Source organism: Stylophora pistillata, chromosome 1 (genome assembly GCF_964205215.1).
Source record: "Stylophora pistillata chromosome 1, jaStyPist1.2, whole genome shotgun sequence".
Lineage (NCBI taxonomy): Eukaryota > Metazoa > Cnidaria > Anthozoa > Scleractinia > Pocilloporidae > Stylophora > Stylophora pistillata.
The window spans coordinates 6,462,941-6,477,500 of NC_142519.1; the positions used below are offsets into that span (position 1 = coordinate 6,462,941).

Below are 14,560 nucleotides of genomic sequence, written 5' to 3' on the forward strand. Positions count from 1 at the left end.
ACTTTTCAAACTTTTCATCATCATCATCATCATCATCATCTTTTATTTGCCTTATTTTAACAATAAAAATATTTAATTACAGCGATAACTGTTGGGAGGCGAGGAGACCCAAGAAGCCCAGGGCTTATGGGAGAGCCACCCCGCAATAATAAATCAAGTAAAGAAAAAGTACTGCGAATGTGCGGCTTGGCCAATTCGGTGATTAGTTAGGTAAGAACTCTTGTAATTTCGTCATAAAACTTAGACAGTTTGACGAACGAGTGACTGAAATAGGGAGAGAGTTCCAAATGTTAGGATCTTGGTAGAGAATTGTAAATTAGTAAATTGCTTGAGATTTGTACGGCACAAATGCGTTCGATAATAACTGGCTGTTCTGGTACCATCGTTGTGAATTTGGCTATTCCTTACAAAAAGATTGAGGAGCAATGAGGGTAATAAGTTATTTTTGAAATAAAACATACGTTTGGCGATTTCAAACGTTTTGACTTGGAAAATATCTAAAATTCCTAGCTTGGAGAATAAAGGAGCAGAATGGGCTCGATAGTCTGAGTTGGTGATAGCCCGCAGAGCTCGCTTTTGCAAATAATAAATTCTATTTAAGTTAGATACGTATGCGGTGGACGACCAGGTGGAGTTACAATAGACGATATAAGGATAAACTAAGGTGTAGTACAAAGTGAGGTTGGTTGTAGAGGATAGGGAAAAGCGAGACCTAAATATAATTGTTTTTGCGATTTGTTTTTATACATACATGATAGGGTGTTTCCAGGTGAGATGATCGTCAATATAGGCCCCAAGGAATTTAGTTACATTAGATTGTTGTAGGGGTTTACCTCTAAAGGAGAGAGAAATGCTGGAGTTAAATTTCTTCTGTCTGGGTTTAAAAATGACGTAGTTTTCCTTATATTAACTGAAAGCCTATTACATTTTAGCCAAACATCAATATTTTGGAGTTCATCATTTTAGGCCCACTATTGTTTTTTCTATACATTAGTGACCTCCCTAAAAGTACGGATTCTAAACAATTTAGGTTTGAGTGAGAATAAAAGATACTGGTGTCATCAGCGAAAAGTAGAGGGTCTGTTAATTCAGAGGCATTAGGGAGGTCATTAATGTATAGAAAAAACAATAGTGGGCCTAAAGTCGAAACCTGAGGGAAACCACATGGTTTGCATTGGAGAGCAAGCTTGATTGAATTGAACAAATTGCTGGCGGAAAGAAAAGTAGCTTTTAAACCACTGCAGAGCCACGTCACGGATACCATTGTGCTCCAATTTGGCAAACAAGATTTGGTGGTCGAGAGTGTCGAATGCTTTGGAAAGATCTAGGAAAACACCCACCGTTGTTTCGTGTTGGTTGATTGCAGATGCAATTTTATTTACCAAATGAATTGGCGCGTGAGATGTTGAGTGATTTTTCCGAAATCAGAACTGACATCGGTAAAGTATACCGTGTTTTTCGGCAAATTCTACCACGCGATTGTATATGACTTTTTCGTAAAAATTTGGAAAAATTAGACAACAAAGATTTAGGTCTGTAGTTAAAAAAAAAGCTAGGATCCTCTGCGTTGAAGATGGGAATGATTTTAGCGATTTTAAGTTTGTCCGGGAAAATGCCTTTTAGCAAAGATAGATTGATAATATCTCCCAAAGGAGCAGAAATAAAGGGAAATGAATATTTAATAACATGCATTGGGACACTGTCATAGCCAGAAGCCTTCTTTGAAGCGAACATGCTACGAATACTTTCCAGTTCACTAGTAAATGGAGGGACGTTTATTATACGGAAGTATTAGTACAAGGAGAAGATGCAAAGCTTCTTTATGAACAGGCTCTCATACATACATACATACATACATACATACATACATACATACATACATACATACATACATACATACATACATACATAAAACTTTATTTTATCTCGAATTAAGACTAGCCATAGGTAAGCTGGTATCTCCGAGAAGAAAAAAAAAAACTTTTAATCTTAGAATAATGTACTGTTTACATTAACTAGAAATAATATGAGAATATTATTATCATTATTATTACCTCATCATCTAATAAAATTATGTTGACGAATTGCTGAAATAAAATTATTTAAGGACGAAATAGCTCTTAAGTTATCCGGTAGCGCATTCCATTACTTAGCAGCTGTATAACTGAAAGAGTTTAAGCCATATGTAGTAGTAACAGGGCTAAAAGGAGTAAGAATATTGGTTCCTCTCATAGAATAGTCAAAAGATCTCAGAGTAAACAATTCTTTCAGGTACTGTGGGTAATGTTCAAAATTAAGACATTTAAAAATAACTATGAGCATATTCTGTATCCGCTTATTGTTAAGACTACACTGGTCTCCTATTGGGCTCATACTCTATTAAGTGGTCAGGATCGTGCGGGGAAGACAGTTTTGAAGAAGTCTCTCTTGGGTCTGCCATTTGATCCTAAAGAACAGAGTACCGATGGAATTTAGGTTGATCCGTCACATTTTGAGATTGAGGTCGACCGAGTAAAGAACTGGTATTCCACCCAAGAAAACGCGAGTCAAGCCACCGCGCAAGAGGTTTCTTCCGTATCAAGGATAATCGCCGAACGTTGTATCACTCAAGTATTTGAAAAGAAGACGAGGACGCAAGAGCAGCATTAGAAGAAGTAAGATCTAAAAGAGGATCTGGAGTAGAATCATGCAATTATAGATGGTGAAGCTAAATGTGACAAAAGTTCTTTCAAGAAACAGGTTGGTATTAAAAGAAGTGCTCCGCTCAGGATATAAAACATTCTAGAGCAGGAAAGCTAAGCTGGTGGCGAGGAATTCTTATTGGAATTTTGTTCCCATGCGTGGTGGAACACTAAAAATCCTGGCCAAGGAAAGGAACTTTGATTCCCCTAATTTTTTCGGTTGAGCTTATTTTCAAATATCATTTCGCTTGTGTGCAGAAGTGCAATGCGAAATAAGATATTTACGCCAAATGAAAATTTATTTTTTCAGGTAAAACATATTCTCAGACCTTTCTTATAGCTGCAACTAAGGGCACACGCTTTTCAGCCCCCCATATTTTTCCACTGTCTCTGAAACAAACGCCTTCTGTTACATAATTCTTTACTTGGTTGTCTTCTTCAAAACTTTATTCTAGCGTGAAGGAGAGGTGCACATTTCAGCAAAGACAGACGTTTCTCCGCCAACAAGGAGCTTGGTGAAGGCAGACGATAGTGAAAGAGCTGATTCACGGAGTCTGAATACCGATTTGAAGATTGATACAACCGGAATCCAAGGTGACTGTACAAATATGGGATTCTGCAGGACGACACGTATTCTATGCCTCACATCCTGTGTTTTTCTCACCACGTGCAATTTACATCCTCGTTCACAACCTGAGCAAGTCATTAAACGCCATAGCTTAGCCGTGTGCCAGGCAAGGAACTTGCAATGTTATCCTGGAGAACCAAAACAGGGAAACAAACTTGAAAAATTTTCTGTCGTGGCTTGTTACAGTACATAGTGTGAAATCTCCAGCAGAAGAAATGCCACTAGATCTTTCCCATCTGCGACCTCCAGTCTTCATAGTTGACCGGCACACATGCTGACAAACCATTTGAGGACACCAAGACTGTTACTTCAAAATTACACCGGGGAATAGCAGGAAAGGAATACGAGAAGTATGTAATCAGGCCTTTCTTCAACGTTGATAACACACATAGCAGCAAATCAAACTTACAGAGCAGCAAACCGGTCTTATAAAGGATCAAGAACATGTTTACCAACCCGCAAGGAAAGCATCAAGCAGGTACAACTTCAAACGCAGTTAATAAAGCGCTAATTGTTTTCTTTAAAATGGTCTAAGGGCGAAGGAAAATGCTGTTGATGAGCCTTGTTGGTGAGCCTTGTTCCCGACAAATACTCTGTAGCTGAGTTCCTAGTACCTGAGTGCGAACTCAGATGGTCTGTGTTCGCGTGGGACTCAGATCTTCTTTCTTTTTCCTTTGCTCATGGACAGTGCTTGTTGTATTTTTTGAAAGAAAACCGATTGATGTATCTCACAAATAACTAGAAAGAAATATTTCCTTTATACCATTATACTATAAGATTAGATTTAGCTCACCGAGTCATGGTCGCACAGTTAATTGAATATATGACAAAATCATATAGAACAAAAGCTTGCGGACTATCAATTAATTGCAATATTTTATCAGTCATTTTTTACATGCTTAGGTGAATGCAATACACTTATAACTGCACAAACATGATGCTGTTAATGTGACTCGTCGCTAAAGACCAAGTTTGTCTTTCCACATTTATTTTGAGGCTCCTCACCGATTTCTTCTTCCGAACACTTTGGCAATCGCCTTTTGCTTAAAGTGTTATGTTTATAAAGTTTTAGAACTGATTTATGCTAACTGATCAAAAATGTTATTTTACATTTTTTTTTTTTTTGCAATTGTGACTCCAAGGCGATGAACCTGATGGTGAAGGAATTCATGCTCTGCAAACTAGAATCATGGAAGTGATGAAGCAAGAACGGTACATGTGGGAAAGAGTACCGGTCAGGTAAATGTTTTCTTGGTTTTACAGTTCCGGGAAGCTTAGTTTATGAGAAATATGGTGCACAAGAACGGGTAGTCCAAAGAGCAAATGTATGCTTTAAGTACAGTTGCTTTTAGTACATTGCGAAGGCTGAATTCAATTTTTCCCAGATGTTTCAGCTTCAGAAAGGTCATCAAAGCTTTAATAACGAAAATGTTTATTACATGAAAGTTGAAAAACTTTAAACGTATGCCACGGAAGTTTGCTTCTTAGAGGATGAGAAACAACTCAATACCACTTTGAATTTCTATCATAACCTTGGCGTGGTCGTGAGGCACCGCGACACAGTCATCTTAAAGGTACAGACGAGAATGACAAACTTAAAGTGTTAACCTTTGGTCGTGGTGATCCTGAGGACTTCAGTCTGAAGGGCTACGACATAGCAGCAAAAGCTGTAGCTGAGCTAAACGACAACTCTTACTGCCTGGTACGTGTAGGTGCTCCAGATGGAAAACAAGAAGAAGTGACAAAGGCTTTGCTGGAAAGTGGAATTTTTAAAAGTCAGATGTTGGTCAGAAGGTAATTTGGTTGTATCAACTAAGTTTAAATTGTAAATTGGCCACCGTAACGAGTAAAAAAGCTGACGTTTCGAGCGTTAGCCCTTCGTCAGAGCGAAGGGCTAACCCTCGAAACGTCAGCTTTTTTACTCGTTACGGTGGCCAATTTACAATTTCAACATAGTTGATATAACAAAATTACCTTGTTATCCCCACCGACGCAGCACCACAGTTTCTTTAGAAACTTTCAGCCTTTATTCATTTGATGGTCAGAAGGTTTGTGAACAGCAAAAAAAAACTAAAGTACTTGGTTTGTGAAGTTGACCTTTGCATCACGCCCTCCAGGACGGAGGGATACGGCTTAATTGCACTGGAGGCCTTGTCGGCTTATCTTCCCATTCTTGTGAGTGGCAGCTCTGGTTTTGGAAATACTCTTCGTGTTCTTCCACTCAGTGTGTCCTTTGTTGTTGACTCCTCCGAACCAGAAGAATGGGCGAAGGCCATTCCTAGAGTCCGTCAGAAAAAAGAGCAGTGCGACTTGAAGAAACTCGGATACTCCGGAAATGTCATGAAAAAAAGTACAGCTGGGAAAAACCATGTGAAAATCTTGTTCAAAAGATGTGGAACATGGCTTATGGTAAGAATTCAGTTTATGATCTTCGAATCTTCTATCCACGTTACTTCAGATACAATGAAATATATGAATTCATATATTTACCTTAACCTTTGGACACATCAGTCACAGTCATCGATAATAGTCCTTCCAGGATAACCCTTTCTTTTTTCAAGTTGTGTGAACCTTCTCTTTCAAGATATGGCTGGTTGTTAAACCTTTTTAGTGAAAATGAATTTTATATAATAATATATATGTGTGTGTGTGTGTGTGTGTGTGTGTGTGTGTGTGTGTGTGTGTGTGTGTGTGTGTGTGTGAAAATGGAAGATCCTCTCCATATTAGGACAGCATCTATCCTTGTTTTGAAGAAGAGGCTTGAGTATCGCTGAAATGGCGTATTGAAAACACCTAGCCTCGAGCTCTTTCTAGGGACTTCCTCGTGTGCGTGGCTGGAAAGCCCCTAAGGGGAAACTTCAATTTACGTATTTATTTATTTATCATTATTTATGTTTAGGTGCTCGTGCGCGTGTGTGTTTAGGTGCTCGTGCGCGCGTGTGTTTAGTTGGGTTAGAAGGTTCTACTTTACTCTCTCATTCTAGTTCGGTTAGTCTTTGATAAAAAGGTTCAAGCAAGAAAATCATTGCTTGGAGCAGACTTACAGAGTTCGTAATGTTTAGACAATGTCGGCGATGAAGCCGCAAAAGTGCCTCATATTATCCTTAAAATATATTCTTGACATTATCATTGACAATAAATTAGTAGAAGTAGAATTTTGTGAATTTTAGTATGTACTAGGTCTATTTTTGTAAGAACTTCCACTCAGAATGAACGTTATCCTCCAATGTTAGCATGTTTTATATTTTGAGACTGTCTGATGCAGGCAAAGTGTACCCACAACAACCACCAGGAACATTTTACTTGTTATCTGAATAAAATGTATGCTGATCTGTATTAAGGAAATAATTTCTTGTGATTACATCTGGAGCGGATCCAGGATTTAGTCAAGGGGCCCGAGGGCATGCTCCCCCGGGAGATTTTGCAAATTAGGTCTTCGGACATGATTTCTAGCATTTTGAGGGGTAATTTAGGGGGTTCGACAAAACCACCCGAACCACCCCTGCATCCGCCCCAGTACATGATATTGTTTTTGTTGCGATGTAGTTCAGTATTTCCAATTTGGATCGCGACGTTTGTTGTTCATATTGCTCTAACGATGATGACGTTGATTGATGTGGAATCAATTATCGCCAACACAATTCTTCAGATCGTTTTATTGAATATTTTAGTGATACAATCGAAAAGTTCGCTTCCGCAAGAAAAACAATCTATATAATGACCGATTTCAATCTATGTCTTACTGGCCTTACGGAGCAGTTATCTCCTTCCAACAATTTTTAAGATAACCAACACGCGTGCATAAAATGTCAGCACCTCTTATTGATAGTATTTTTGTTAGCAATCCCGACCAAATTTTTCAATCAGTAGAAATATCACTGTGATTATGTTAACTCGTAGTTGTGATTCAAAGCGAAACTTATCGCTAGTTTACGTTTCTTTTGGTTCTTTTGATTGCCACGTGTTCTTTTCCAAAATTAAGATTATCCTTTCAGCTATGATCGCACAATACTTGGGTAATTTCTTTACGTAATGATTTTACGTATGATGCACGATCCCCGCAATAAATAGCGCTATTTAAGCAATAGCGAAAATCAGACCTGAAAAAAATCAGGCCTGTACGGGATTCGAACCACTGACCTCTGCGATACTAGTGCAGCGCTCTTACCAATTGAGCTCAATTGAGCGCTGCACTAGTATCGCAGAGGTCAGTGGTTCGAATCCCGTACAGGCCTGATTTTTTACAGGTCTGATTTTCGCTATTGCTTAAATAGCGCTATTTACCGCGAGGATCGTGCATCATACGTATCTAATACCGCAGTTCAAAATATCTGAACTTCATATATTTCATTGTATCTGGTAATGATTTTAGTTGACCGCTTCGATATAAGAATGCCCCAAGATATAGGAAAGGGACTAAAGAAAGAAAAGATCCTATATTGGCTTGGTGTATATCGCATGTGCGTGTATCAACCCGGGAATCGAGACTCAATTCTAGCTTTAAAAAAGAAACATTTACAATCAGACTTATTCTAGTGGCTGCTAGCGCTACATATTCGGAGTTGAACAAGAATTGGAATTTTACTTCCCAAGAAATTGGAAGTTAAGACATTTTAAAACCGGTATCTCGGGAAGTACTTTGCAAGTTAAATATAACCCGAAGTTCCAAAAGAAACATGTGCTACGGTCATTTACAAAGGGCTCCATAAGCTTAAGTTAGCGCAATTTTTATTTTCATGGCATAATCAAATGGGCAAAGTTGATATTAGTATATTATTACTTTACCCACTGTAGAGTGTTCTCACTCGCTACAGATTTCCTCTTTCAGAAATAAGATTCATAACTTGGCCCTGATGTAAAATATCTTCTGTTAAAGTGTGTATAGATAAATAGTCCAAAGAACTAACTTTGGCAAGGGATTATGAATAGTCAATAATCTACTGACCTTGGATATCGATAGCAGATTGGCGACGGCCAACGAAACCGCCGCAGCCGAGTTGGCCAGAACCAAATCTCATCCAGTAAGCACACATCAAATAAACTGTAAAATAAATTTATTTAGCATGCTATATAAAGTCAGGAAATATAACTGACTTCTGGCAGAAAATAACAAAGAAAAATGTTCTTCTTTTTACTGTTGAACTGTTGCTACCTAACCCGTGACCGAGAAACTTCTCAAGTATTAAGGGAGTTCTTTTGCCAGTCCCTCGACTCGGGGACCTCGGCCAATTTTTTGGCAGGATCATCCATAAGCACTAAACGGAGGAGGGCTAAAACTTATGACAACTATTGAAACAGTTTGCCCTGTCCTGACTTCACAGCGGTTTTTGTTTAACTTGTCACGCAACGGGAAGCATTGCGTGATATTCAAAACAAGCGGCAGCAAAGGAAACTAATTTATTATCGACAATAACAACAAAACAAACAAACAAACAATCAAATACAGCAACAAATCAACAGCAATAAGGTGCGTTCTTCAAGAAAACTTGAACATTGTACGTTGTGGATAATCAGTAATCGCACGGAAAGCCATCTTTCTCAAATGAGTAAAGTAACTCACAATACAAGATTAAAGTTTAGACTTCCCAAGTCTTTCTTACGCATTTTCCTGTGATATATATCTTCCAAAATCTTTGTAGGATAAGCAGACACGTATTATTCAGCCTTGACTTCTTGGCTACCACCGCGCATCATGGCGATTAAGAGTCAAAGGAAGAGAGTCAAAAGGGCAACCAGAAGACGCAGAAAACAGCCAGTGACTGGGCTGTAACTTGCGTCATTACCTACATTACACAGGTCACTTTTACAGCATGACCATCCACACTTTAAATCCGTGTTGTTGTTATTCCAGTCACACGAGGTCTGCAAACTTCCACAAGTATGGCCAGTCGCACAGGATCTTTGTTCTACGTCAATCGTCCTATTGTTAAAAATTCCACGAACATGTGTCCACATACAAGAGTCCATTCCCTTAGGACAGATCCTCTTGGTTTGGTGACGGATGCACTGTTTAGTGTTAAATGAATTACAACTGGCTGTCATCTCAGGAACACATTGATAACATGTAATTGAAAAAGCTGTGAATAAATAATAAGGAGTTAACAAAGGTTTACTTAATATAAAGGCCCATTAAGGTGCGATAAAGGCACTTTAATTTAAATTTGTAACAAAAACGGCCTTAAATTTTAGAGGGCTATGCGGTGGAAAACTAACCATTGGATTAACCAATCCCAGCACGAGAGATGTAGAAGTGTTAACGTTTGCATACAACTAAATTGAACCCACAGGGAAGTAACCTAGAGGGAACTTTGGGGTGCTAACGCCTTCCACCTTTCTTACAGGCTATAACGGACAATAAATCAATAGTTTCGGTCCGATAAAAATCTAAATGGCGTAGACCTTTGCCAGAGTTTGGTATTCCATTTGCTGGTCCTTCTTGTAGCGTGAATACGAGCCCGCTGATACACAAGGAAGAGCAGCGGTATGAACCAGCTCATTAAAGACGCACAGAAATTCGTAACTCGGGCCCCCGGGAAAAAAAAAAAAACTTAGCTACGGCCATGACCTATTTCTGTTCATTGTACCATGGCATTGTGGATCTAGCTTCATGCTGATTACTTCATAATTTACCAACATCTGTCCCATTTTGCCAAAAGGCTAATGAAATGAGAAAAAGCAAATGAAAACTAAATACAAATGAAGGGATATAAAGTATGAATATATATTTATCAAGAACAAAGCATTTCACTCCAGGCAGATTCGTGTCAAAACGAAATAACGCTGTTTTGCGAGCATTTATCAACTTAGCAATTTCTCAGGAATAGCAGAAAGGAATTTGATTGGAGAGACGCTCAGTGAAAAGCGAGTTTAAAGAGGAATACCTACATCCAACCTTGCTAAAGAATTGTTATATCCGTATTCAAATAAAGGTCTTCAAAGGCTCCGCTGAATTGCTTAACAATGGGTAGTGTGTATTTCGTTTATTAATCACGGCTCTTTATCTTAATTTACGGAATAGTAGTCGTTTACTTACCACAGTGGAGCCTCGATTTAACGAAGTGCCAAGGGACTGGGAAATTTGGTTCGTTATATCGAGGTTCTGTGGCATACATTTTACTGTAACTTTAGCCGGGCGGAAACTGAAGTATCGTTCGTTATGCCGAGGATTTCGTTATATAGAGGTTCCACTGCACTTTGAATACGATCATAATTTTGGTGTAAATTCTTTAGATTTGAATGTTACTGTCCATCTCAATTCAATTTCTTCTGGCTTTTCTGTGTTTGTTTTTGGATTTAAAACAATTTTAGGCCGTTATAATCCTTAATAAATGTTTGCAAACTTGCTAAGACATCGCCCAGTACTTGCATTGCGTGACATAATCCTCGAACCAAATTTGCTTTAAACACGCGATCTCAGTCCAGTTCGACGGCATGTCGTTCAAACATTAATTGCGAGACACAGAAGAAAAACAAACCAGTTCTCCTCAAGAGAAGATCATTGAATGGCAAGGAACACTTGGGATATCATAAAGCTGCCAGCAATGTAAAACTTCACAAATCTAAACGTTTGATTTAGCACGTAAACATCACGTGCATTGTTTAATCAGATGGATTATGAATCGTGTACAATTACGGGCCGAACATTTAACTCTTGAGGGGGGGGGGGGGGGTTGGGTAATTTCTGGTCATCAAGAAATTTTTTTCCTAGCAATCTGCTGTGCAGGATACTTTTTTTTCCGATTTTTTGATACGCTTTTTCTGTTACATTTGGGCTGCATGCAATTTTTTTCTTCCAACAAGCGCTTGCAGGAAATTTTTTTCAAAATCACCCACCCCCCCTCAAAAGTTAAATGGTCGGCCCCTTACAACTATTTTCAGTATGCGGCTTCGTCTCGTTCCTTTGCGGTCTGATATTACAGTTACGAAGTTACACGTACATGTCAATTTGGTCTTATGATGAATGTTGAGTCAGAATATTGTCCTTTGTTTGTCACTGCCGTGTAGTTGCAGGTTCTCTTCAATTTGGAAGAGCAAGTTCCATGGATTTTGTTGTGTATAGCTCAAAATACTCATGAAACATTGTGCGGTACGAAATACGGTGTAGGATTATCTGTGAAATCCTTCAGGTGACATGGTTCGAAACTTCTCAGATTACATGGTGTGATTCTCCCCACACGTGATCGGGGTGAAGCACCGAACATTTTTGCCGAGTGACCATCTTTTGATTAAAAAGGTTCTGTTTGCAAACTTATATTAGCAAAAACCTTCAAAATTAAGCGATGAATCTCTGAGCGCAAACAGTTTCATAAACAATAGCGAAAAGTACAAAACACATTTGTAACGCAACGGCTTGGGATTTTAAAAGTTGTTGAGTTTGACCTCTGCCGGGTTAAAATTTGAATAAAGAGCAATTGTAGAAGATGGCAGCTCACCGACGGATATTTGAGTTTTATCCTCGTGTCTTCCTTTAAAAATGAACGTACTACAAATGAGAGCTTCTCTCTCTCTAGTGATGGTAAAATCTAACCGTCCCAACTCACAGAATGATGTTTTATATTTCTGATGGTAAGCAAAAGCTTGATACACTACATTTGCTGTCCCTACACATCTCGTAAAACAATATGTTACGAATTTCTGTTCTTCGGGGGCTGGTTAAGATAATTCAACTACTTACAATGAAACAGACATCCGTTTCGAACGTATCATGGTTTCCGGTTGAATTTGGTGCGACTGTGAAAACCAATTGATAAAATTCTCTATCATTTCCAACGGCTTTCGCTTTTACCAGTAACTACTCGGAACAAAATATCAAATAACGCAGAGACAGAAGCCCAGCCAGGTAATAACAACTGCTCGTTCATGACAAAATTCCTTGTCACCTAATTAAACCTGCTACTAGTTTACCACCATGGAGAGTTGCACACTTGTCTCGTGTAAAGAGCAATCATTTTGATCGCTCTAAATGAATCGTTAGGTCTACGAGGTAAGTGCATAAATTTGGCCTCCATATTGATCGGCAAATTTCTATTATTTGACCTACCGTGACAAATGAGAGAAGAGGCGATAACAGCGGCTAAAGCGATCCTCATTTTGGTTATTGTGAACACCAACGCTTAGGCTTAAGTTTCAAATTTTGCTTAAGTTAGTCCCCAAACCCACTGATGCTTGCCGCTTGGTGTCACAGCACATCGGTGTTACATGCAAATCTTGCGTTTGGCTTGTGGCCAGCGGTAAACACAGAGAAAAACGCGCCTCGCGGAAAAAGAGAAAGAAGAGTGTACAACTGTGAGTGTACAAATAACGCCCAAGACGAGTACAAATAACGCCCAAGACGAGTACAAATATCACGCGGTATTTGTACTCCAGAGAAACGGTAAGACAGATTTTCTCGCATCGCGCAAGCGACGAAGTGGATTGAAGTTCCGAATAAAAAAAAAAATGGCAGACAATCATTTTTCTGAGGACGAACCGGGATGGCTGGCGAACTGAATATTGCTCCAAGTTTCTTAGATAAATCGAACGAAGAAAAGCAGGTAGACGACAGTAAAATTTCATCATTTCAGTGAAGAAAATAGAAACAGCAACACGACAAGGCGTCAATTCCATTCCGTTTCGCATACTTCTGTCACGCACTCCCCATAAATAAATATTCACGAAATTCGCCCGCACTGTTGGCGTGTTGGATAATAAATAACTTATTAGACGTTTTGGTGTGTCGTATCAATGAGCATTTTTATTCGTTATTTGTATTTTGACGAGCCCGTAGGGCTCGTCAAATTACAGCACAACTCGTAAAAATACTCAACGATACTACACAACAAAACGTCTAATAAGATATAAGTGCGACCATATCAGCAGCGAATAAGAATCAACAGTCAATCTCTCCCGTAGCGAAAAATAAACTTACTCCTATTACAAAATAAAATAAAAATAACTTTATTTTACCCTCGGCAGTGTTTATAGCACACAAGTGCTGGTGGGAACGAGCAAACAACTGAATCAAATAATTCAAATTGAACATAACATTATTAAGAATCCCAACTGGCTGGAGGCAAACCAGTTGGCTACTTACAGGCATGGCCGAGGGTTTGAACTCGGAGCTACCGTGGAACAAATCCAGGTAGTGGTCCCGGTGGGACTCGAACCTGGGAGCGGTGGATTGCGAGTCACACACGCTGACCACTCGGTCACGCTGCCTCCTGACGACATTACTTGTCTGATTTATCTCGTTTCTGTATAAGAAAACGTTACTCGTGAAGATAAATTTAACACGACTCATAATCTCATAAGCTCCCACTGTCACCTCACTGTTCTGTCCGTTTTTGAAAAGAGCGTAACTTGACAAAATTAAAGTAGTTTCATAGCAGAGAGATTTTAACGCCAGTCAGTAAAAAAGAGGTTCGTGACATCAGCTTAACTTTAAGATCGCGAGTGAATGCCATGATTCGGATATTAACCGTAAGCTGGCGAAGAGGACCGCGGGTGGAGAGGGGGGTGGGTAGGGGAGGGAGCGGTGGCAAGAGGCCACGAATGTTCTGAGCATGAATCACCGATAACACGCACCATTACTCCGACTTAGAGGTCAGAAAAATTACGAAGCAAAGTAAATTCTGTTTTTTATCGTCGAATACTGATAACGAAGGATACTTACTCTCATATCAACTAGTCCCAATAGCTTTATTCTCCTGTCAGTACAGGTAACCATGGAAACCATGTATTCTGCGATACATACATTCTACAAGTGATAACATTTAACAAAACACAGTGTATCTAGCTTAACGCATAAACCAGTTTATTTTACTTTAACTTCAAAATCACACGCTAATGATCCAGACATTTGATTGGCCGAAAAAGCATTACAAGTTGACCTCTGCGGGAATGTGTGACTAAAACAGCTTCAAGGCGCACAACACAGCCAACATCATTGTCGGAATCGCAATCGGGTCGTTGAAGACGGTGAAGCCACTGTTACAGGGTGTGTCACCATCACTGACACAGCAAGTCATAGTGCACTCTTTTATCTTCTGTTCCTTCATCTGGGCTTTGTCTTCGCATCGTTTCTTTCGCTCTTCGCAAATACTCTTAATATAGCAGGCTCTCATCTCATACTCTACATCATCATCACTCACGCTGTGCATCCTGACGCATGCGTACTCGGTAGGGTCTGACACATTTCTGTTGATGCAATCGACAATTTTCTGATCTTTCAAGCATTGCTTCGTGGTATATTCTTCGACATCCAAAGATTTCC

General features: G+C 39.3%; 1 protein-coding gene across 1 annotated transcript in view; it reads right to left on the reverse strand.

Moving 5' to 3' along the window:
* Positions 1–13,967: 13,967 nt before the first annotated feature.
* Positions 13,968–14,560, reverse strand: part of LOC111335946 (uncharacterized) — a 9,253-nt gene continuing 8,660 nt past the window's right edge. Inside the window, exon 2 of the mRNA XM_022941954.2 lies at positions 13,968–14,560. This exon is cut by the window's right edge and continues 30 nt beyond it. Within this exon, the coding sequence (XP_022797689.1) occupies positions 14,196–14,560 (365 nt within the window). The 3' untranslated portion in view covers positions 13,968–14,195.